Here is a 27124-nt window from a genome sequence, read left to right on the forward strand (position 1 = left end):
TAAATGAAATAATACATCATATAACAAAATACATATTAGTTTGATGGGAGATGGAATACCTTAATAATTCTTTGTTAAATTCATCTTCTTAATGTTAATCATATTCAGCAAGTGCATTAGCTCCTTAATGACACTTGTAGCTGAGTGAAATAGTACTGCAGGGAAGATCATTATGTGCAACATAGAATCAATATTGTCAACATATTTCTTATGCAAAAATAGAAATTGTCTGGATTTTTCAGAAATTTGGATCCTTTCTGTCTCAGTTGTATCAGATCAAGGTTAAAGAATCAGCAAAAGTACCAATCTCTCATTTTAAATTAGTGGATAAGCCTCCTTAGGCATTCAACCTAATCCTGATTATACGCAACCTGTGTGTTGCTCCATGGAGGCCAAAACGCGGACTGGTTGATCCTGCTTATATCCTGCTTCCTTGCATCCTTGTTTCATCGCACTCCCACTGCCAGTCTAAAATCCATATGGAGTTTATGAGTATATTTTGAAATTCCTGACATTAAAAAGCCTTCTTGAAGGGCTGAATTTCTACAATTGTTATCAGATTGAATTTGTAGACAAATTATAAATTACATTACTAGGTCTGGACCTTGGTAGTCCAGACTTAGTGAAAACTGGACACTCAAAGTTATCCCTTATCATATACTTAGCAATGCTGAAGAAATAATTTATTCAGTTATAAGGTAAAACAATTGGTAAGGGATCCCACGGTTAATCTGAGCTGCCCTGCAGTCAGAGTTGGATTTCACAAGGCTGCTAGAGAGGTGCTTGATGACCGCTTTAGGAATCTGACCAGGGATTCTTGGTCACTCGCTTTGTGAGTTGGGACTTAATAGATGGAGATCATCTGTAGCCCAAAGGTAAGTTTGGCTTTTACTGGCAAATGGCAGGATGAGATGCTGGGCAATGGTCTTGCTTAGCTGGTTCATATTTAGTGATGTCTTCTGGTAAAGCTGAGCACTTCTTATGGAGATGATGCTAAAGCACCATCCAAGAGAATTCCTGCTTCCCCCTATGGCCAGGAGTGGGATTTTCAAGGTGATTGCAATTACATGAGTCCACATTAGAGGCAGGTTCAATTTTGTGGATATTATTTATGAAATAATACAGAGTAAACCATAAAGACCAACCTTACTGATGACCATGAGAAAAAGTAAAGTTTCAAAATAGATAAAGTCGTAAGTTCATTCTTTTCCATTTCCAGATATTTCAGAATATTTGCCAAAACCTTTAAGCTACATTACAGTCAGCTGATGTGTGTATATGCATATATATATAAAAGAAAACACGAATGCATTGTTTAATGTAGTTATTTGAATTGCAGAAAGAAGATTTCCTCTAAAATCGAGGAAGGAGCTAAATAATAAGCAATTTTAAAATAAGCCAAATTTGCATGTCTTCTTTGCTCTCATGAACCTCCTGTCAGGCTTCCCGGTACAGTTTAAAGGAAGCAATGTCTGTATATTTAGGAACACTATTTAAGAAAGCATAAGCAACAGGCTAATAAAAATAGAAACCAAACAAACAAAAAATGAGAAACAAGACTTGTATATAAGAATGTGTGGCCCGTGATCGTCCCCTTATGTATCACTGTCCTTCCTTCCCTTTTTTTTGTTTATTATTCTTCCTTGTCAAACTGAAGTTCTAAAATTTTACCCACACAGAAGTCATGGGAAAATTACCGTTTTTCTGTTTGTGTAGACCAACAGTAAATATATTTGCTGCACTAGTAAGTAGCTGTATTAGTATCCATTATCTGAAAAGCTGACCGTAAGGATTAAAAAAGACAGGTGCCATGTTTATGGTAAGTTAAAAATAACACGTGGTATGTGATTGAGTGGGCAAATTTTAGTCTTGCTTTCTTTGACTGATAAGGACATTGTGTAGCTGCAGGAAGTGAAGGGGCAAGATCCTTCCTCAGAAAACTGCAGTTCAGTTTCTTTTTGCTGATCTTTCTGTTTGGCCAGAGTATCCTGATCCAATGACTTCTGACTACTGTCCCCCATTTCTTCTGCCTCAGCTCTCTGGCTTCGTTCTCACTGTCTGACTGTCATGGAAAGGAGAGTAACAAATGAAACAGTCTTAAAAATGTAACGATACTGTTCCATTTCTAAACAGGACCCAAACACCTTTATCAAAAAAATAGTAAAACTCAATTTAATTTGAAGGGTAAATGCTGGTTTATAATGTGCAATTTTATGCAGTTAAATGCAGTTTATAATATGCAGCTGGCTGAAAGGAACATTTTTCAGATATTGTTGACTTTTTTATTAAATATATTGAACTTCCAAATAAGTAAAATCTAACTTTGATCTGCAAACTAAGTTGCTTCTGAACAGAGTCTCTAAGTAGCACAAGCTGTACTCGAGGCTTATATACATTTGAACAATGACACTTTGCAGACATGTTGAGGTATAAAGCGTGGGACCTAAAAAGGAAGCCCTTATAGCAGACTTCTATGTATCTAGATACCTAGCTAACACAGCATATGAAACTAGATTCTCTCTTCTATATGGAACTATGAACCAGCAGTATCAACACAGAGGAAATACTTGCTCTGTGGTCAGGTACCTTAACCATAAGTTTCAGTAGTGCTTCCTGAGCTGAAGGCGAAGAGAAGATGTGACCCTGTCAGTAAAAACTGCAGGTTCTTAAATTACAAACTGTATATAAATACAAATTAGAGATACAGGCGTTTAAGAGCATAATAGTATAGCAGGACTATATTTTCTACAACCTTATCTCTCACAATTTACTGAGCACACTAAAGAGATACCTGTTGGAAGAAAACATCCAGTTGAGGCTCTTGTTCTTGGTGCTCACTAGCCCCATGTTGCAGGAAAAATGTATTTCATTGTTAGCTTGAAACAAAAGTTTACATAAAGAAGTCATCCATTTCTGAATAGCATTTGGTAAGAAAACAAAGCATTACTGTTTTTTCCCTTGAACAGTGAGAATATCCCAAAGCCATGATCATACTGTATGGCATCCTGATCTGGTACTTAGCATGTTTTTGTGAGGTGGAATCCAACCTGTGAAAAGGAGCATTCCACCTTCTGTATAAAGTCTTATATTCTTATGCAACTACAAATTCATACTTTCTTACCAAAACCAGGTTTAAGCTGTGTCTTGTAGAACACTGAGCTCTTGTCAACAAATAGTGAAGCCAAAAGGAGATTTTTTGCCTTCAAAAATAGGCAGAATTTGATTGCCTCATTGGCAGATCATTATTCCTTGGAACTTACTAAAAATCAGAACCTCTAAGTTTCTCAAAAAAACCCAGTAAAAATGTCCATTCCCCTAAACAGTGTCTCTAGAAAATATTAATCTAACTTACTATGTAGTAATTGAAATGTGCTTTGAAATCTTTCACAACAAAATTGTACTATGATACATTATATATGTTTAAATGTTTCTTTCATGCTTTTCAAGGTTTATAGAAATTTAATGATACTATGCATATTGTCCTAATATATTTGAATATGTTGATCACATAAAACAACAAACAATAAATAACGGATTTATTGAATTCTACCTCAAACTTGTGTTGTACCACCAGAATCTAACCAAATATGTATTTCTATATCAAATTATTTATAAATTCTATGATACACTACCCATTTGAAAGATTAAATATATAATAGTTTACTGCAATCATTCTATTGTAATATTGGTTTAATTGATATTGCTTTGGAATTCCAGGCTGTTCACTTTAGTAAAGCTGTCGACAGATATTACCTTTCTAAAAATACACAAGTATAGTCACTGACAGCAACATGCAGTTTTTTATCTTTCTCTCTCTTTCTAATTAGTTTGACCCTGATGAATGTTGCTTTCCCAAATTTAAACACTTCAGCAAATTACCCAATGTTTTTCTGCCATTTAGAAATAAATTACAAATTGGGAGAAACAGGAGTGCTGACTTTGCAGACAGAAGAACTATTGGTGTTTGCAAAAGAACACATTACAAAATCTTATCCAAAAAAACATAAGCAATTAATTGCCAGCCAGTGAGTTCATTATCACTGACCTAATGAAATATTTTCAAATGTCAAAAATCCATGCAGGTTAGAAAAGCTTGTGTTCCTCCAGTTTCTATTTGTCTAACATCCAGAAATGAAGGAGAGTTCATTTCACTAAAATCAACGGGTTTTTTTCTGAAAAAAACAAGAGCCAGAAACCCTCCACACCAAATTTCCCATCATGAATTGAATATGCATCCTTCCCATGTGCTCTGTGGGAAAAAAAACTGAGATAAGTCTTGAAACCAAATATAGAAGATGAAGAAAAGTGCAGAAAAAATATATTATTCTATTTCCATTCTCACCAAATTGACACTTGTCGCTCCTGTTGCCTTTGATGTCAACAAGGGGCAGAAGCAGGGCGAAAGCATCTGCATCCAATCTCTTCCTTTTGCATTTATATAAATTTCTCAGTTTTGGGAGTAGAAGATGAGTACTAGAAGAAGTGCTTTCTATCTCACTCTGTGTTTCTCTACATCTGTCTGCTCATAAAACAGTACTCCACTACTGTTCTATATAGCTTGAAATACCCTAGGTGAATTATGATGAACTTTAGGTAAATCGGATGAGCTATCTGCAGTCAGGCAATGATTTTATCTTAACAAGTTATCTATTCAGCAGAGCAACAGGTTTTAGGGGTGCTCCAGAGGCCTTCCAATGATTCAAACTGCCTTATTAACTAACTCGCAAAGCACCTTTAACAAGTCCAGATGGGATTTCCACCAAATACAGCTCCATAGGAGCTGTAAAATGAGTGGAAATTCCAAAAGAAAACAATATGCAGAAGTAACATCCTAAGTTTTTACAAACTCTATGGTGACAAGATAGAGCTGATTCCTGGAGAGGAAGGCATCTCTGCATGACAAAACCTGCTGAGGGAATGAAAGTAGTGGGAAAGAACAGTGCATGACGAATTCTTCTTCCAGAACACACTGTAAATTTTTAATACATACATTGAGCTGGCGGAGCACCATTTTCAATGCCTCATTTAACTCAGTAAACTGCCTGCAGTTGTATTTCTCCACCTCAGAAGGCTGATGGACTAAGTCACCCTTTCCACAAAATGCACTGATGGTTTCTGGGAGTCTCCTCCAGGTGTTCCTAATATGATGTATTCCTTATTGTGCTATTTCCACTTTAATTAGCCACATGAGGTTCTGTTGATCAGGGAACAATAGCCCTAAATTCTAAGATTTTAAGCCCTGTTAGAAAGGAATTACCTTCAGTGAAGCAGCAGGTGTATTTGTTTGCTTGGACAACAATTCAGTCAAGCTGGAATTTCTTCTTTCTAATCTATATTGCCCTTAATATTTCATTGGATGTGGGGAGGGGCACTTCTTTTTCTACATATTCTGTGATTCAAAGCAAAACTAGGATGAAGTTCAACTGTGTAATAAGCTTTCCATTTGCCTCTCTACACCAAACAAATGTAGGCTCCTCAGTTCTTCCTTTAACAAACTGAAGTGAATTGACAGGGATGTTAAGAGACAATGTTCCAGTCATATCATCTCAGTTTAATTTTTACATGACATAATTCTTCTGCTCCTGACCAGCATTTGGTAATGTCATCATTCTTTCAGCTTTGTTAAGAAACAAAATTGTATACATATATACATCTATTATTTTAGGATATTGTTTCTGATGTATTTTTATAATCAAAACAAATAATGATCTACCCAGTTATTCCCTCTTCATGCTTTTTCCTATTACCTCATCTCCGCTCCCAGTTTGCAGAGGATTAAGGAGGAGGAACATCTGGTTTCACTGACCAAACAGAAGTGGGTGTTGGTCAGTCCTTCATTAGATAAAATGTGTGACAAATTCTTGCCTTGAAAATACTTGCTCAGACACACAGTGTCCCTCTGTATGGATAAAAAGCCACCAGTTAGAATGCCATCTACAAAATCTTAGGAAGTTTTTCAACTCATTTTATTTATAGAATTGAATCTGCAATCATAAATACTATGAAATTGCTTAGTTCTCTTCATCTATAGTTCATGTGGAACTAGTCATTAAGCAGGGTGATGTTTAAACCAATATCAATTGTTCATATATATGAAGTGGTGCCAAAGAAGCAACACAATGTCATGAAGTCTTTTACCAGAGGGGTTAATTACATCATTGAGTCTGAATGCCTACATCACAGGCTGCCAAATTGCATGAAAACACCCCAAAGACCTGGATTTCAGTTAGATTAATGCATTTCAGGTTTTGGAAGTTAAATATATATATATGTTTCAAGAGAGATTAAAATGGTACCTAAACTCATAATAGGCAGGAAATTAAGTAGGTGGAGAACACCCCTGTGCTCAAAGCGTACAACAAAGGTGCTGTGCTGAAAAGGGGAGAAGAAAAAGCTGAAGACCCACATCAGCCCTAACCTGAAGAAGTATTTCTTACTGAACCCAAGGCTTATCTATGTAGTCCTAAGAAAATGAGAAAGTACTAACCAAGCAACACATGAAAATGATTTTCTGCACCAGCTCAAATAACAACCCATCCTCTGCAGCTGGCCAATCTCTGAACCTTTCAAAAAAAAAGACAAATATCCTCTTCTGAAACAGGGTGGGAAAAGTTCCTTCTGAACCAATGCATATGGTTTTGTGAGAAATTAAAGTTCATTAATTTTGACTATAATAATTACCTTAATTATCAGCTGATTATGTGAAGCTCAGTAATGAAGAAAGGGCAATTCTGTTCTTTCCATACTTTACTAGGAAAGGGATAATGCATATTGCATAAATTGAAACAAAGGCCAGAAGGGACCATCAGGATATTTTATGTGGTCAGTAACACACTGCATGGATAATTTCTCCCAGGTATTGAATTAAAACATTTTCAGGCAAATTTGTATTGTCATTTCAAAGAATCTAGATAATGGTAACACCACTATTTTTCTGGTAAGCTGTCCTAATATTTAATGACTTTCAATGTTAGGAAATAGCCACTTACTGAAGGTTAAATTTATCTAACTTCAACTTCCTGTCATTTAACCTTGATATGCCTTTGATAGCAAAGTTGAAAAGTCTCCCACTATCTTTTCCACATCTTTTCCACATGTAAGTACCTACGCACAAAGATCAAGCCACCTCTTCACTTTTTTTGATAAGCTGAATAAATATAGCTCTTAAACCTCCTATCACAAGGATTCCTCAATCATATTTGTGTCCTTCCTGTGAACTCTCTGCAATATTTTCACATGTTCTGGAAGTGTGGACACTAGAACCAGACAAGCTATTTGATGGTGTGTATACAGTCAAGGTCACTTCCCTGCCTCTGTTTGAGATAGACTAAAGTGCTGAGTTCTTGGCAGAGCATCACAATGAAAAATCTCTTTTTAGCATTTTACGCTTGACCCAAAGATCTTCTCTGGAGCACAAAGTTATCCCAGTTTACACACTTAGTTGAAGCACCTAATTAGCAGTCTCTTATGACAAAGTCAATGAAGAGATTTCTAGAGATGCCTGTCACTGTCAGCTCTAACAAGGCACCTGCGATGTCCAAGATTCTAAATGAGGCATCTCAGTCTAATACATGAAAGTAGTCTGAACAAGGATCTGAACCTCCACCTTCTAGGGCATTCTGATGTACTTCAGATATACACTGTGTTCCCTATTCCAAGACATACCACTTTGGATATGGTTGTATTAAAATCTACTTTGTTAGCTTCTGAGCTTTAACTCAGTATTCAGAGCATTCTATAACTTGAATGCACCCAGAGCTCTCATTAACCTTTTCTCTTTGTTATTTATGCCTCCCCAGTCTTTTTGTAAACTTTACTAGGAAAGAAATCATATGAATGTTTAAATCACTGCTAAATTAAAAAAAAAACATTTTTCTATGAAAAACAAAATTTAGGTAAACCTTCAGTAAAAGAGGATTCATTGATGCATACCTAATAAAAACTATACTTTATTATATGTCAGCAGTTTATATTTCTTAATAATTCTACAATGCACATTGTTTCTCCAAATAGCTATGTACTAAGTGAAATGCCCTGGAGAAAGCCAAGTATTCTGGATCAACACAGTTGTTCTTATCAGTCATTCTTACACATTGTAACAGACAACAGGTTTGTTTGACAGTACTCTCCATCCATAAAATGAGGTGAATGACATTCATTACTTTTGAATACTGTCTAAATATGGCCGTAAGTGAAGTTTAAGTTCAATTTGGCAGATTGGTAGAGAATGTGAATTGATCAGCCGTATGAAATGAATTTTCCATCGTATTAGACCTGCCCTTTGCAAGATGAAAGACAGATGGTCAGGAGAGAATGAATCAATCCAGAGGAATACTACTATTATCCCAAAGAGAAAGAAATACTGCACCTGTGTGGTAATTTGATGGGGTTTGGTAAAATATTGCAGCTCTGATCGTAATGATTTTTGGATTCTGCCACCTTTATTTATGACAGAAAGTGTCTCTCTAAGTGAGGGCACCTGGTGAAGTCTGTGGCATTGTTTGAGGAGTGGAGATACTGCTCAATAAGGTGTTAGTCATCATAATTAGAACCAGCAAAAACTGAACAGTGATTAAAAAGTGAACTAAACAGAAGTATTACTTGCAGTTCATACATGTCATCAGGAGGCAGTGGATCCAGTCCTCTGCCCTTTCTTCCAGAATGGCCCACTTCAGCATGCCCTGTTGAAGCTCTGCAAAAGGAACATTGGCTACCTAAGGCTCCACACGACCGAGACACAGAATTTCCCCAGGGTGTCTGCTTTCCTTCTGAAATCCATTCTCAGTTGAATGTAGCTGTTGTCCTCTCCATACCCAATGCATCTGTTGCTCCATCCATCACCAAACCTAGACTGTAAGCTCAAACCATAGAGCTGTATCCTTCCTTTTTTTTTCTTTTTTTCCATGACCTTTGTCCCCAGTTGTTGTGATAGCAATCATCAGATGAGAGGACTTTTATTTGGTATTTGCTCTGATGTGCCCCTCACAATCTCAAGACAAATTCAGCCTGTCAAAATCAAGGAAAAGGGACAGTCTCAGCTAGTGAGGCTCTGAGTAAAGTCTGTGCACTTCCCCACAGAAATCCCTCCACTTTTGTGTAGCGATTTTGTACTATCTTTAGCTCCTCTTTCACCTGGTGATAAGACTATATCTCCATATACAGGTATACAAACATTTTAATTCTAGAGATCCTTTATGTGGTCCCTGGAACTTTCATATATACCAACTGTCACACTAGGGCAATATAATCATAATTTATTTTGCTAATGGTCCTATTCTATGCCATAGGACCCTAATGAGTTTATGTGTCCAGTGTAAGGTCATGCAAAGCTGTGTCTCCTAAAATTCTGACCCATTCAGTCACTTCTGTTTAAACATTCTGAACAGATAAGGTTAAATGCCTGTGATTTCTATATGCAGAGTGTTTGGTTTGGTTTTTTTTTTTTTCCTCCTATTGCCAGAGTATTTCACATGCATTAAATCAGGGAAATATATTATTTCTCTCACTCTAGGCCAGATATTTTGACACAAGTCACAAATTGCTAATCCTTTAGCAAACTCAGACAGCAGTCTGACATAGCTCCAGATTTTAAACATGTTTTCAGATTGGAGCCCAATGTGTCTTAATCATTTAACCGTGGAATAAAATGCATAGACCTGAAAAATACATCTGAAATTTTAGGGAGGATTTAATGTCTGTATTATTTTATGCACTCTCATCCCATAGACGATTGATCTTTTCAGTATGTCACTGGATAGTAAAGAGGATTGAAAACAGATCCTCAGAAGAAATACTACCTCCCAAATAATCTTAATTATGTCAAATAGCAGAGACCTGACTATTTCAGCCATTTCTTTGAGGACTCTATCCCTAACGTTGTATCTCCATTTGCCTTGGAAAATAAAGTTGAGTGAACATGGAAGGTGAAATTTTAAAAGTTAATAATCCTCTGACAACAAGCAAAGCAATTTTTTGCCAGTGCTTAGATCCTTTTGAAAATTAGCATTTGGATTTTTTTAAAGAAGTTATAACGTCATGAAATGAAAAGTTCTTTCACTGTTGGAGCATCCTTGTGTTATTCACCCATATATCTGCATGCCTGTGTTATGTTGACTTAAATAGGCCAGTAAGTTGCAAAAGGAACTTGTTAGTAGTATTATAAATATTTGGAGCATAGTTTCCTTTATATAAAATTCATTATATTGATTCATTTTCTATTGGGTTTAGATTTTTAATTTCTTGAATGAGTTATTTGGATTTATATCAGTTAGGCACCTACCTAATATTTGGGAAGATAGTTATCAGATACTGCTAATGCACATATTTCTTAGCACCAAAATTTAGTCTGCTTAAATACAGAAGACTATATGATATAAGACATCTTTTCAAGCCTGACCCAGTATGTTATTTTCTGTTGTTATGCAAATACAAAATGTTTTACTATACATCTCTTTTACCACATGCCTTCTTGATGAGGCAAATGTACAGATTAAGACAGGTCATGGAGTTGAGAGTTCATTTTGGAGACTTATATTTGAATTATATTTTCTGCTGATTTACAGACATGTTCTGTGATTTTTCAGATTTTTTTTTAATGGGGAAGTCAAGGTTCATCCTTCCTAAAAGAAACCTCTGCATAGTGTATTCAGTGTGTCTTTCTATGTCAAAATAAAAATGTAAGGATAAGTGAGTATACAAGAAAGAAGAAAAGAAGAGAAAAAAATATTTTAAGAATATACAGAACAAAAGAATATTTGCAAAAAAAGTGTCGTGAATTTATACTAAAAACATTATAGTACAAAAGAGAATAGAAATTAAGATGAGCTTTATTCTGTGCATTGTAGTTAACTTTCTATTGTGGTCACACAATTTCTCCGGATTCACTCAGTATTCAATTTCTTACATGAGAAAAAAAAATCCAGTTACACCAGTGAAATGTTCTGCAGATCTTATATTTGATTCATTTTGAAATAAGTTCTTTGGTTCCTCATGTTAGGCTGTGTGAGTGCACATAGGTACATATGGATGTGCAAAATGCCAGACTTTAAAGGTGCAATGTTAAAATTAAACCAGACTTAAAAATTATTTGAATAAATGGGAAAGTACATATGGGCAACAAATGTTGTCTTTGTTTTAAAATAGCACACCTGTTATGTTAAATATTTTTAAATTTTAGTTTCTACAGAATAAAGTCTGTTACTGTCTTGGAGTTTTCATAAATTACATTCATTTCCATGGCGCTGAAGGCTGTCGATAAAGCTGCAACTGTGTCCCACTGTGTACATAACTTGGTGAAGTTTTTAAATCACATTTTTTCCCATGTGTTACTTTATTGTTTTGTTACTTTGGTTTTCAGATAGTATTAGGAAAAAAAAAAAATACAGTACATGGAACCAGTGAATCCAAGAACAATATCCCCTATTTTGGAACAAGGGTTTCAGAGTCATTCTACTAAAGAACAAGGGCAAAATTGCAACGGACTTCAATGGAAGTGCTCTGTGAGAGGATGTAACTGTGCAAGTGAGAATTAAGCTCACAGGTGTTATACAGAGGTTCAAGGAAAGCTTCTGAACATGCTGTCTTCAGAGTAGGAATGTGAACATCCCCTTGGCAGCCCTCTCCCTCCCGTACCCTCTCCACTTGCAGCTCTCTCTCTTGCTCTGGGCTTCAGCCTCCAACCCTGATGACCCTTGTTGAAAACCCACATTACCAGGTCACTCAGTCAGCCAGTCCATGGGGATGTCCTTTCCCTCCGGAGACAGCGTGTCCCAGTGTGTGCCATCCCTTCCCAACAGTCTTCTTCCTCAAGCAGGGCACTATGACCAAATAAGGTGAATCTCTGATGTTTATACTCCCTTTTTTGATGCTTTAGGAGTCCCTCAAACAGCAAAGAGAGCGCATCGTATGACACTAGCACCACATGGCTTTATTAAGGTTGTTAAAAGAACGTTTCTCATAGTTTCGCACAAGCAATGCATCTCTATTTTATGCTTTCCCATTCGATGCACTTTGCATATGAACCTACTTATTCACAGTTCTCTTTAAAAGAGTCTCAGATATATAACCCCTGGGAAATGAAACGCAACAAACAGCTCTTGCGTGTAATGTCATTCTTACTCTAAGGTTGAATAACTATGAGATCACAGCTAAGAATGAATTTTGTCCAGTGAGTTACAGTAATAGTGTATAGTGTAGCCAGTGTTAAAAACTATATTCACAAAATTCTGCACAGTCTGTCCCCACAATACTCTAAATATGATTTACTATCCCACAATATAAGTAACATGCACTTCTTAAAAAACACACACATACCCCAAAACAACCAAAAAAAGTACCAACCACAAAAAAGCACAGGTCTCCTGGAGAGCAGATCTTGGCTATACTGTTGGAGCATATGGATACACAAGTATGTAATTAAAGGTTCTGAAATGCTTTAAATTTCCTTTTAAAAAATGCCAGTATGATATATTTTACTTTTTTGTTACCTGGAAAATAATAAAAACTGAAAGTGAAAAAAAAAACCTTACAGAAAATCAAATTATTTTTTCTCATAAAAATAATATCTTAGGAAAACCCAAACAAAGCCTCTATATTTTTAAGTCCCTGATTTAGTGAAAAGATACAACCATTGTATTAATGTTGAGAACAGGCTTAGGTACTTTACTGAATAGGAATGGAAGTAAGCATATGTTTTAAATTAATCACATGCATAAATGCTGTCCTGAACCAGAGCAAAGCAGCACTTGGCATTAGAGAAAGCAATTTTCTGCAACAAAAGTTAAATGCAGTCTTTAAATTTTAATGGCTCTGATTGACCTTTTCTTTCATTATTATTTATAGCCTACATTATTCTTCATTGTCTAAATTTATCAATTCATATCAAGTTAATGGGAAAATGCTTGAAGCCCTTGGAAATACCTTCTATTTCTTTTTTAAATAAATTATTATTTTTATAATAGTTGAAAGTGTATTATGTTTCCTGAGTCATAGGTATCATAAATCAAACCCAGAACCCCATTTCTTTTCCCAAAGTACATGTAGAAATTTGTAAGTCCACTCCCAGCCCTCCATATGTGTTTTTGCATAATTTTTACCCTAACCACTGAAACGTGCCCGTAAAATAAATTGCAATGTTGAATTGCTGTGTTGGATAATCTGTGAGGAAACTGTCAGTTTTCTTCTGACATTTCTCAAGGGATTCCAATGTCACAAACAGCAAGGAGGGTTAGAATTATGGTATTAGCCTTCAAAGCTGATTATTAATGTGTAACACTTATTTCATCTAAACTGGCATCCCATGGAAGCTGACACATCTAACACCTGATGTTCAGTTACTTGCCTCAGTGATGGGAATAACTTATTGCAACCATGGAATATTTGGTATGCTGTCCTAAAAGGTGAAAGTGGAAAATCTCTCTTGGAAGAGTCATTGCTTACATTTTCAGTGACTTTTCAGACAGTTACATGCATCTGCAAGCATTTATGAGATACACATCCTGCTTTATGTCAAAACTGGTGAGATCCACTTAAAAACTTCTCCAAGTTGCACTGAAATCCAAATTTTTGTGTACCTTCAGCATTAGCATTAGATTATATGTTTAAGCTACAATCTTTATTCAGGAATTCCAGCTGTTAAAATGTAGATAATGAAAGGATACTATGTGTACTGCTTAACATTTTCATTCCATGGTCATATGGTTAGCTGCTTTAAACACACTCATGTCATGAAAGTTAAAAGAGTTGGGTCTTTACCATTGATTATCTTTACCATTGATTTCATTCTGGTTCTCAGGGGAATGGTTAACTACGCTAGTAGCTTTTTCATTGTGGTAGTATAATTTGGTGCACAGTGACACCAAATCCTTCCACATCATCTGGAAGACTCCTATACCAGCCAAGTCTCCCTGGTCTGACAATCACTGGCATTTTACCAGGGGAAGACCTGAATATGAAGTGTGGTTTAATGATGCCCTGGTTGGATCATGTCTTGCCCCACAGCACAAAAAATTTCAGTTTCCATTTCCTATGCAGGATGAAATATGAGCCATATGCTATAAACCATGAAATATGGATAACACAATTTCTTCAAGTATTGTTTTGAAATAATTTTGTTTCCACACCTGATCACTTTACCTGAGTGTGTTTTTTCTGTAATCAGTTTTAAATTTGTTACTTTTGTCTTTCATGGACAAGTCCATTTTTATTTTATTGTGGGGAAAAGTGAACAGAAAGCATTAAGACTAGAAAAAAATCTATTAAATTTTAACTCTCAGTTTATCTCTCCACTTACTTCTACATCTTTCTCTCTAAAAATTGGGGGGTTTCTTCCTTATGGAATCGATTCATTGACAAATAGTTTAGCTGAGATCCCAGAAGATAAAATTTTTCATGAATAATTTTATTTTTAATATCTGATTAGAGAATAAATAACATCAGACAGACTGTTTTTAGAAATATTTCCTTTACATCATATTTTATTACAATTATGACTCCCTAGCCCTTTTGCGTGGTTTCAGAAGGTTTTTCCTTCCCTTCCTGAGTTCACCTTACTCTTTTTTTTCCTACTGTTGACCCAAAATGTTATGGTATTTAGTTTTGAAAAATACCTGGTATGTGATGTTTGAAAAGTAGGGAATGGGGCTGAGATTTCCACACACAGAGAAATATTTCTTCATTGTTTGACATTTACCCAACAGCAGAGGGGAATAGTTACTACTGATGTGCAATTGAAGCTGATACAGCAGAAAATAATATTCCTGCACCACCAGTCTCTACTCAGGATGATTATTTTCTGCTGCATCAGCTTTAACATCAGGCACTAGTGTGCTAGGGTTAGGCCAATACAGGAGCTTCTGGAGAGGGCAGATTCTGAATGCCTTGTTACCTTGTGAGTTTTAGGACCGTTACTTAAATTTTATATGGTTTTTGCTTGCTAGTTTTATTTTGGGATTTTTTTTTTAATTCAGGTAGACATGAAACAGATGTCTTATTTTTCCAGACCTGCATTCTGAGTTACATCCCATTTTTATAGAAACTCTGTAGCTAATGGGAATCTTACTTTGCTTTGAAGTGGAGGGGCTTGTGATAAATTCAGGATTAACTGTTTTCAATGAAATGCATAGAAATATTCAATTATTCATCAATGAGTGGGAAGTAACAGCTCTACAACTTTCCCACTTTCTTCGTATCTTTTCTTTCTGTCCTTTTAAAAAAATATTTTTTATTATTATTATCTTATCAGTTTTCCACCCCATGTAATGATGGTAGTATCTCTTCTGCTTCTTTGCTCCTTGTCTTTTTATGTTTTTTTCAGGAGAGGATAACTGTCATGAGTGGAGCTACCTGAAGAGAACATTAGTTTTGCTTTGGGGGCAATTGCACTTCCTTGGGAAGAGAAAGATTTGTAGGTTGTAGGATGGGATGGGTGGATATAGATGAGTCATCTGAAGGAGAGCGGGCAATAAAGCATAGCAGAGAGCAGACACATAATCAGGTCCCTCTATCTCTCAAAAGCAAAACTTTCTAGGGACTGAGCTGCATATACTACAGCCCCCTAAAACTACATGAATGTAGCCAACAGAAGGAAAAAGGACCTGATATAATGACATAAGGACTAAAAGGACTACATATACTTAAAAAAGGACTACCAGGACATTATTTTGTCCAGTCTAGATCTTTTCTGTGTGAATACTGAGTTATTCTAATAAATACCTGAAAAGGTAGGTCTAATAAAACCTGATTTTTATGGTTAAAAAGCCTCTTGGACATCTTTGAGAATGTTTGCTGTAAGGGAGAGATCCAGGCAGATCCTCTTCAAAATTCTGGGGGATTTGGGGTCCTGTCACATCTAATGTTATGCCTCACAAAACATTTGTCTTAGTATATTAGCAATGTGAAGCTGAGATTAGTTTACTGAACAGGTAGGTTGCATTTATCCAATATATTGACATAATCTGCATTTCAGTAGACTTTTGAGTAAAACTGTTACACAGAACTGGAACTGCTAGACTATCAAAATGTTTACTAGTCACACACTTGATGGCTGGGTGGCATATTTTTTTATGAAGCTTTCATAGCTTTCTCTCTATTTGCCCTTTTATTCTCCCCCATCCTCATGTTTTGTGGTATGCTTTTTTGTTAATATATAAATTAAAAAATATTGTGCTGTCACTTGATATTTTAATCAGACATTAATGGGCTCTTTTGAGAAAGCTGGGACAAACATAGCACTGCAAACAAAAATTTAAATTGTAAATTCTTTCTCAGCCTTTAAAGCCTTATGCAGACAAATTAAACTAAGTTGCCGATATTCTTTTTATACTGATATTCTATTAAATTCAATGCAGAAATCACATCTGCTCTGAAAACCATAATTGGGGATTCATTCCTAAACATACTTTTATGAAGAAGATATATAAACATCTCAAAGCTACCAAGAGAAGATAACACAGCATGATATATTTAACAACTACTGGAAGAAAAAAATGTTTAAAGGGGGAAACACATTCCATAGCTAGATATCTATTTAATGTTTAGATAATTTGGAGAAAAGATAGAGGAATCTTTACTCCCTACTCCCACAGAAATGAAATAAGTGCAATTTTAGTGCATATTTTACTGATTCTTTCAGGGCAGTGCACACACAAAGGTGATTTGTAGAAACCCAGAGAATTTTTACTAGTACATCAGTAAGTAACCGTAATTGTGTTTTCTCCCTAATGAAGTCAATCCGTTACAAAGGTATAGCAAAGTTAAAGCTCGTCTCTCAGGACATTTTTCTTTGCCTGTAGGGTTTACGCTGTTTTCTGTGATTTTTGTTTTTAAAGGATCATCTGTTTCAACTGGAATCGCACAAATTTGAGAGAGGACGAGGCAGGTGCCCTTTTGACCCCAGTTCTTCCTTCACCTCGATCTTAATTGGTAATGATCTTTATGTCACATGCTTCACAGTCTTGTCAATCTGTCATTCTGAGTCTTTCTTCAGCACACCAAAGTGTTGTCAGTCTTCCACTGCAACTTTCCATATGTCAGACTTAATCCTCATGGTGCTGCCCACATTAACACTACATCCGAGGCAGCATTAACTCCAGCGAGGGTGTCTCGCTGAAGTGAGTAGATGTTATATGACACGTGCCATCCTGAAGAGGTAATTGATTGTTGTGTAATTTTGGAAACAATACTTTCCTGCTTTCCTTCAAAGCAAAGCAATATGTCTAGCTTAGTCTTTTACACCACTGAGACAAATACACAAAACTTACTATTTTTCATCTACTGAGATGTAAACTGAGAAGCAAGCATCTTGTAAAAATGTGAATTTAACTGTTTTCCTATGAAGCATTTATTGTTTATATAAATTACAGCTTTTAAGATCAAAATAGATTCTTTTTCAATGTCACCTTCTAACAAAACTATGCAAAACTGGTGATTCTCTGTTAGGAGAGTTGATCTTGTACTCGACAGTTATAAAAATAGACTTCAGTCTTAAGTCCTGCAGTGCCAGAAAGCTGTGCTGAGATAGTGCTCCTCTGTGCCTTGCTGGTAAGTATATCACTGTAGGACTGGGACCTTTGAAGTTGTAGTATAGCAAACCATATGTTTTTTCCTCTGTGATGTTTTCCTGAAAACATTTTGTGAGATCAAGCAAACACAGTCTAGGCAATACTATAGTACATTGACTAAAAATAGACTGGAACAGCAGGTAAAGGGTGAAAGCTAGATGCATTTAGGGAGTAACATAGTGATTTCTGGGTTTAGAAAACATAAGTAAGATGAAAACTGAGCATTCAGAAGGAAGAGTCATTAAAAGAAAGAGCTAGAAAAAGAAGCTAAAAATCAAATAAATTTTCAACTTTTCAGGGATAAAGGAGTTAGAGGATTTTAAGGCCCTTTGATATTTACATTTCACTTCACATCTTAAAATCAGACAGCTAAAGTCTTTGATTATTAACCACAATGATATAGCTCACCCATGGTGGTGAGGAGGTATTGTTCATGAGTGACAGATGTAGTTTTATGCGCTAGGTTTATTAGTCCCTTTACATTAACAAATTACTTACAAAAAAGAATATTTATCAGTAATGCCAAATCTTTCAAACTGCAGCAATTCATCAAAATATTGTTCATTCCCATTAAGAAAAAATTACAGCTTGAATTCCTAAAAGTTATTGGGTTTAGAAGTCAGGAAAGAATCAGAAAAGAATTGCTGTATTTTGACTGACCTTCCAAAATCCATGAAGCACAGATTGTTACGCTTTTCTTCCACCCTTATTTCTAAATTGTTTCTACAGTTTTTAACAGATTCCAGTCTTAGCTTAGCCTGGGAACAAAGACTTATCCCATGGAATTTGCTGTAGGCCTGAAACCTCATGGTCTAATCTTAAAGTCCTTCTCAACCTTTCCTCAGACAGAACTAAGTAAATAAATTAACCTGATCATGTTCCCACTGTGAGATCAATGTGAATTTTATTTGCTTAAATGGAAGCCAGATTGTACCACTGAGCACTTCAAGACTAATGGTTGGTCCTTGTGTTTCTGGCCTATTCATTAGTTTGCCTGGATTATGGGAGGTCCTATGGATCCTCACAGTTTCATCTGAAAGAGAAATCCTTTAAATAAGCCCTTCTCTGATAAATGCTGATCAGAGTCTTGGACATCCACTGGCAAAAACTTACAAAATCAATCTCGCAAAACTAACAATTCCGTAATGTGGCAAGATTAACAGGAGAAAATAATATATTTTGTCAGATCACTGATATAACACCAAAAACCAGACAAACTTTCACCTCTTCATCAAAACTAAGATGATCTGAGAAAGGTATTTAGAGGATGTTTTTATAGGCCTCCATTGGGAAGTCTATAATTTCAAGTGATCACAGAATGATATTTTAAAAGCATAAGAGAATTCTTCAGAGTTTATTGTTTTATTTATGCTTTTATATTTTTATACTATTGGAATTAAACACTTCCAACGTTTAGAAAAATATCCTAAAGAAGTTTGTATTTCCATGTATTCTACTATATTCTACTAACTTCTACTAACCAGAGGCACACAGCTTACAGAATAAACAGAATTAATGCTGCTCTTTAGACTTCAGAATGTATATCCTTTATCTCTGTAGGTATCCATTTGAAGAGGGTAGAAGACATAGATGCAAACATGGTGAATATTACAGAATCTTTTAATTGAGACCTCTAATGTCAAGTGCACTCTGAAGGAAGGGATGCTCCTTCATTCACCTGAGCCCTGATTCCAGCTCATGGTGGCCATGACCCCATGACAGGAGATAAAAATTGCACCATGCACTCTTCAGGACTGGTCTTCCAGTCTTTCCTCCAATGTTTGGAAGTTCCCTTCTTCTTCATGCACTCCAGTTTTCTTAGAAAGTGAAATCTGCTCCTGGTATGGGGTCAGCGTGCCCTTGGGGGCTACAGCCCAGAGTTGCCTCCACTCTCCTATGTAGGTTCAGCCAATGTGCACGTCCTTGAAAAGGCTTTATGCAAACCTGTTAGCAAAACCTTTCACATCCCAGCATCCTCTTCTTCCTCACGAAACAAGTCAAAACCTGTTTCCACCTCTGAAACTCACATTAACCCAGCAGCCTACACCAGTGTGGCTATTGAGTAACAGTGAGGATTAGACTAACAAGGAAACTTTACATACCTCTGATAAAAGTTTAAAAGCTTTTAAAATCTTGATCTTGAAAGATCATTTGCACCGTTACTAATTAGAACCAGATTTAGCTAGATTAATTTAGGAAGAAAGAGAATCTCTTGTTCTGTATCTCTTCATGTATTTCAACACATCAGTTAAAATACCCACTTCAAGAAAACAATAGTTCGTGACTTGGCTTTAAAACTAAATATCCATGCTGTCATAAGTTTTATTACAGGTTATCTGACCCAGTGGTAAAGTAGCTTGTGATGAATTCCTCAATTTATGAACAATTAACTTCTAGCAATTTATTGTCAGCATCAGGAAACAGAAGAAATGTTGGATGGCAGACAGGCTGAATAAAATGTGTATGTTTAGATAAACAGCATATAAAACTTTTGGACTTCTATTTCTAATGAACTTTCCCATCTGCTTTCAATAGCCAAAACTATTTTTGATATCAGATCATGCACACTGATTAACTTAGACCACTCTAGCTCTTGAAAGCTGAGAAATTAGTTTATGTCTATGTTTTGTTACCTGCAACATATCACAAGCAAGTGGTGAAAACCTAAAATACATTTGAATATGTTTTTCTTTACAGAGAATCCATTCTGATAATAATTTCTTTTACAGTTTTTACACTTTTTACAATTTTACAGGTTTTACAGTTTTAAAACAGTTTCATGTATTTGTGTCTTTTCTTTTACTCTAAACAATGAACTAAAATAAATACAATTTCTCTCAAAACAGAAGACAGAATACTTGAGTGACAAACAGAAAATACAATTATACAGAGGAAGTTTACCAGCTAAAAAATAGCTAATTTATTTTGAATTTCTTTTTTTTCCTACTGTGAAAAGTATCACTTGCTAAAAATGTGAATTGGTATTCTGATTTTAGTTGTCATGTGAGCAATAACTGGCTGACAGTCTAAGAAATGCATGAAAGATGCTGCGGCTAGTCCACTTTGTAGAAACTGATATAATGGAGATTTTACACGAAAAGGACTACTGATGAATAATAGCTTGCATTTGCATTACCTTCCAATTGGAAGCAGGTACACAAAACATGCCAGTAATAAATGAAGGAAACCCACTTCTAAGGAGGAAGCAGCCTATATATAGAAATCCCTTGTATATATTAAGTTTTTTAAATTAAATCACATGCTTCAATCTGTTTTACTTTAAGGGTTGTCATCTAGGAATTCTTGGGTTTAGAAAGAAAGGTTTGTATTTGGTTATGTTAATATTTTGCTCTGAGCAAAGGGCAAAAAATAAACATATTTTTTAAGTGGTCCCAACTGAACTTTGATGTATTTGTTTGCTAGAAAAGAATGCTAGTTAAAAAATGTGCATGTGTCACTTGAGCTAAAACTGATTTTTGAGGTCCATGGGATTTTTTTTGTTTGTTTAAATAAGGAAAGAAGTTTCTATTCTTGTTCTAGCAGAATTAACCAGGCTGTGTTAAAACTTAAATTTTAGTAATTTGCAAATACATGGGAAGCTGAGGGTAGACTGGACAAGAGGAGGAGTGGTGAAGGTCTGTGAAACTGCTCAGTTGATTTTCACTGGAAGATACTAGTTTATCAGCGTGATGTGCAGCAGTATAAAACCCTGCAACCAAGGCAGGAGTGAGCTGATATGTAGTAGTAGTTTTTCAATGGAGGAGAAAAGAGTAGGAATCTTGCCAGGATTTTTTAAACCTCAGCCTCAGGTTGTCTCTAAATCTAGAATTAGTCTGCACCTCTAAAAACCTAGCAGTGTTCAAAACTTGCAACATGGATTTAAAGGATATGCAAAAGACTACTGAAGAGGAAAAGAGAAGATCGTCTCAATGTCAAAAGTGCAAAAGATCTCAGAATTATGTTGAATGTTCTTGTACGGAGGTCTTTGTCAGTCACACTGATCAGCATCGTCTCATTGCTTTCCTTAGGCGAGGTGACCTGTCTGCTCACACTTGATACTTGTCTTATTGTTTAGTTTAGTAACATTTCAGGGTAAAAAACAGATTTATTTTCTGTATCTGTGCAATATCTTTCATGGAACAATATCCACACAAAACTGGAACTTCCATTTTTTCCCCCTCAGGATCTCACAGATAAAATCAGTGATAATTTCCTTGCTATATGGTAGAATGCCATACCAGCAGGTTGGTTACATATACTGACATTTTATACCTATGTCAAACAGAAAGTATAGGCTTCATATCCAAACTTCTGAACATCTGGACTTATAAATGTCAAACCTGATCACTAGCAATATGTGATGAATCGTTTACCCTGCACTGATGCACTTTCCAAGATTCACGACGGTGCTGAAAGGATAAAAGCATCACATTTTGTATTACACATCATCACAATTAAAAAAAAAAAAAAAAAGCCTGTCTGAGATATTTTTCCAATGGAATTCTTAAAGGGGGATTTATGACTAGTATAACACATTAATTAGGGTTGTGAAGATTGTTTGGAACTTTATTCAGACACTGGCAAATCCTGTTGTTTAAGTAGCTCTGTGTTGTTTAAAAAATAAAGCTCTCTATTAGTTTTGGGTAACCTTAACTTCTACTGATGCTATAATTTATACTTAATTTTCATTTCACTAAATCATGACCATGTATTTTACAAGGCAATATGCATTCTTTATATGGTGAAGCCTAAGGCAAAACTATGCTCAGCTCCAAATCAGCAGAGGTTTCTGAACCAGGCCCAGCTGCCAAACTATAAACTTTTCAGAATCATTATTCAGGCTTATAGTATCATTCAATGCATGTATATCTCTTAAGAGAAACAAAATTCACACTTTAAGGGAGACCAACAAGCAAAATTCTTGCTTTTGGCAGAATCCTTTATAAATGCCAGCAAAAGTTATCTGAATGCATCAATCGTTTATTTTGATTAGGGGGTAGGAAGCCGTGTCACTGAAACCTCCACTCAAATTAGCCACCAACTGGAAATAATTTATTTCCCTCTTCTTGTGCAGTTTGTCCTGCTGTGTTATTTTCTAACATAAGGATGCCACCTAGTGACAGTAACTGAATGCTTCTTAAATTGAGCCTAAAATATTTCTAATCTAAGTCCACAAGGATATGAAACCTATTATTCTTAATGTTTGGTCAGTTAAGGGGAATTGCACCCATGCATAACTAAAAGGTAGAATTACTGCTGGTATTTCACTAAAGTAAAATATATCCAATATCACAATTTTAAACAGGTCAGATAGAGATAGGCTGGATTTTTTAACATATGTATGATCCAGTTGTACCAAACTACATATAGACATTCAACAGTTACTGGAAATCAGCATATTATTTCTAATATTTTCCTATTCTTGCTTAATTTGTGAATGCCACTTAAAGCCTTTGAAAATGGGACCCAATTTCTGGTCCCATAAATTTTTCAGGAAATACTCATCACCAGTTATGCAGGTTGGATGAGATCTCAAGTCCTGTCCCCACTTGGTGAATATTTTAAGGATATGAAAACAAGTTATTGCTGGACCAGAAAAAAAAAATAGGCTGGTTTTCTCTGTCCACTGAACACCTAAGCCCCTCAGCCAGCAAGTTATACCCAAACTGTAGTTATTTCAGGTAAAGTGGAACAGCTCCAGTAGGCTGGCTGGAAAACCCCCTCAGCCTAATAAAACATGTGCTTGTTTATAGAAATCACTTCTAAAGTAGCAGGTGCTGCTTCTTATCTCATCAACTGGGGAGATAACTGCATCTAGCCCTCCGGTATTTTCAGTATGTGCTTCACTAATGAATCTTTTTTTCAGCCATGTTTTGTGCAGAGCCAAATCTGATAACTATGCTCAGGAAACACTGCCCTCTTTGGGGTCCAATCTGTGGATTCAGCCATGGTTTAGCCTCGAGCTGTATCCATGCAGTGTAGCCCAAATCACTGGTTTGGTGCAGCTATCGCTATTCTTTTCCTTAGCACTGCATCCTCTGAAACCTGCTGCTGCATTTTCATCCCATTTTCTGGCTCCTGTTATTTGTGGCTCTTCATAAACCCAACACGTGCCTTCCAGTTCTGGGACCAAGCAATTTGTTGCTTCTCATTAGCAAGACCAGGACACGTCTGGAAGTGCTGAGAAGCAAACCACTGGCCAGAGCCTTTGCAGTGGTGAAAATTTAGGGTCAGTGTCTCCAGGGCCAGGCACTAACTGAATGACAGTGGGAGCTTTGAAGTCAGGTGCCTGATGTGGCCGACGTTATTGTGGCAGATGTGGTTAGATGTTAATTTAATGCCTTCATGTTTTGCATGTGAATCTATCCCGAATTCACTAAGTCAGTTTTGAAAATGAGGCCAAGCCCACGAATGAAATTTAAAATTCTTGTCCTCGTGCTGTTCGAACTGTAAATGTTGCAGTGCTGGCTGGAATGATGTCCATATACTCTTTAGACTGTATGTAACTTAGTGACTCACCTTCTTACCTAAATTTGAGCAAATACTAATGAGCCATGTTTATAATGCAGTTCCTATCATATGCAATGAAAACAATATGTAGAGCATTACCAAATCATTTTGTTTTGTTTTTGTTTTTTTAATGTATGATCTGCAGGTGGTGAACTTTTTACTGGTCTCTACAGTGACTACTGGGGAAGAGATGCTGCTCTCTTTCGCACCATGAATCGCATGGCCCATCTCCGAACTGAACCCGACAGTGAGCGCCTGTTGAAAGGTATGGGAAGGAGGAACCAGAGGTGTTTCAGATGACTAGACAATTTCTGTTTAACCAGAAATTAAAAAGATATTGTTCATGCATATGTATATACATTTGGAGATGAATTTGTTTAAACTATCTCTTTTGCATGAAATTTTTCATGAACCCCCTGCCAGGATGAACAAATTAAAATCTTTACTTTGATTACATATTGGATTTAACAAGCAGAACTTTAAAAACCTTCATTTTTCACTTTAAAAATTTATTTTAATTTATACTCTGAATATTCTATACTATTTCATGATATGCCAGATATAATTAAAATAATATTTTAAAATTCTCTCTTTAATTAATGGGAGCTTCTAAATAGAACACAGTACTCTCTTTTTCTCAATGAGATCATTTTGTCTTTATGTTGCAATAAAACAACTCAATCTTTGCCAAGTTGTGTACTAGAGAGATAACATGCAATAACGTAAAATAATAAACATATGATGATCATACAGTTAAATGAAACAAAAAGTTAAAGCAGGTAATTTTAAAGGAGAAAATTAACATATGCCACAAGAAAAATACTGAGAAAAATCATGTGCTGGGAAATTTAGAATTTGTTTCATACTCTTCAATGTGAAATGTAACTGAATTTCAAAGTGTTGAAATTTCTGTGAAATCGAGAGTCAGGATCTTGATTTGTTTTGCTCCCAAAGTATTGCAATATTTCATCATAACAGTGACATAATTACTGCTAATGTTTGGCAAGAAGAGTCAATAATTGCCTTTTATGGTGATTCATATGGTGAGCATCATCTTTTCAGTGAAAGGACATTGAAGTTTTTTCTCTTAAATTTCAAGGGAGTTTTCCCCTGAATCAGAAGAGAGAAAATAGTTCTGCTGCATATTTCTTCCTACACAAGTATGGCCTAAAACTTGAATTAAATACTTTTTTTTTTTAAATATGTTTAGAACATTCTTACATCTACTTTAAGTCCAATACTTAGAACCCTGCTGAACTGAGTGTTTAGACTGGATCTATATGGATAGCAACAGTCAGGTGGATGTTCACAATATGCAGGTGAACTTTTTCATCTCTTCTCTCTGGAAGATTTCAGTTTTTTAGATACAGAATTCTCAAACTTTCTTTTCATTTTGTCTGTACTTGAAATTTAATTTTGTAGAAAGGCAATATTTTAAAATCTCTGTTAAAAACACTTCAGAAAATTAGCAAGTGCTGTATCAATGTCTTAAAATGCAATGACTGTTTTCATAGGACAGGAAGTTAGAAAATATTTACAGTACCCACTGCTTCTTAAGAAATCGTACTAATTGTATGAATGACATTCTCATTTAAAGAACTTGTAAAAACTTTGCTACAATTCAGTGAGATTAAACCATACACAGTTCTGCTTGGTGTGGGGTTAAAATGAATACAGTCATGGACTGAAGTCTGAACTTAGGTTTCAATTTTGCAGCAAAATGTCAAAACAGGAAAAAATTTAGAAGGTTTTTATTTCATGACAAAGACACACAATGCATCTTCTGTCTATGAAGATATATGTTCATATAGCATCTATTAGGTGAACTACCAGAGATTTTTCTTTATCTAAAAGGCCGTTTGTCTGAAGTTGACATTCCTACACCTGGTTTGCATGAGATCAGAGATTGTTATGTGAATATTAGTGCCAGGTTTTAGCCTAATCCAAATTAAAATATATAAACCCCAGAGAATGGGACTGGAAAGAGGTCTTTTTCTTGCACGCATACAAGGGAATATTGATTTGTGAATTGGAGCTATAAAAATAGTTTGACATTAATGTATTCCACATGTTCTATAGATATCCACCCACAAAAAAAAAAAAAAGGATTTTTTTTCCTATCACCCTATTTCCCTTAGGTAGGTCTCTGATTGACAGATCCCTGATTCTTTAATTTTATTTTTTCTTTGCTACCAGCTGATTTTAAGGATTGAAAAAGTAAGAGAAAGTTTTAATAAACTTGAATTAAATTAATTTTTGTTTTCTTTTAAAGAACCAAAATTCGTTGGCTCATATATGATTCCTGACAATGAAGACCACGATGATAACAAAGTATATTTCTTCTTTACTGAAAAAGCTTTAGAGGCAGAGACAAGCACTCATGCCATATATACCAGAGTGGGACGCGTATGTGCGGTAAGATCCTTTTTCTGATTCCCCAGCTAAATGAAAAAAAAGCATGCTGATTTCTTTGGTCCTTCTTGCCCAGGCAAAAATGGCATCTGTTAATGTATGTGGGAGTAAGTTATAGGTCTGAATGAAAACCCTACATCTAAATAGCCTCAAGCATTAGAAAATTCAAAAGCGATCCAAAATCTGGGCTTGAAGCCGAATTTTGCTGAGAGAGAAGGGCAAAGTTCAGAAATCTTGTTATTCAACTCCACCTCTCTTTGTGCTGATATGTGGTAACAGTAATAGCAATTGCCCACAGGACTCTGTTACATCCGTATTCTCAATTCAGATCAAGGCTCCAATGCCCTTAGTATTGGCTGTAGGTCCAGGGCCTCTTGTAGCTCTCACAGCTGACATAAATTGATGTCCCTTCACATTCCTGGTGAGAGGACCAGCCCAGCCACCAGTCCTCTCTGACATTCCCTCTAGCCTTCCTATTAAGTCAGCAAGGAGCAGACTTAACTCGCCTGCATTTGTGCAGGGTCGATGGCTACCTTGTCAGTCAGCTGGATAGGACCAGAGGCAATGGGCAAAGAGGGAAACACATGAAATTCCACCTGAGTGTAAGAAAACATTTTTTTACTGCTGGGGTGGTTGAACACTGA

At 35.8% G+C, this 27124-nt stretch overlaps 1 protein-coding gene across 1 annotated transcript in view; it reads left to right on the forward strand.

Annotated features, from left to right (window-relative positions):
- SEMA3E (semaphorin 3E) overlaps window positions 1-27124 on the forward strand; it is a 146654-nt gene that overhangs the window by 91023 nt on the left and 28507 nt on the right. Inside the window, exons 5-7 of the mRNA XM_075024733.1 lie at window positions 16827-16920; window positions 24214-24333; window positions 26341-26483. Coding sequence (XP_074880834.1) covers window positions 16827-16920; window positions 24214-24333; window positions 26341-26483 — 357 coding nt within the window. The remainder of the gene's footprint in view (window positions 1-16826; window positions 16921-24213; window positions 24334-26340; window positions 26484-27124) is intronic.

This window comes from Buteo buteo, chromosome 4, assembly GCF_964188355.1.
Source record: "Buteo buteo chromosome 4, bButBut1.hap1.1, whole genome shotgun sequence".
NCBI classification, from domain to species: Eukaryota; Metazoa; Chordata; class Aves; order Accipitriformes; family Accipitridae; genus Buteo; species Buteo buteo.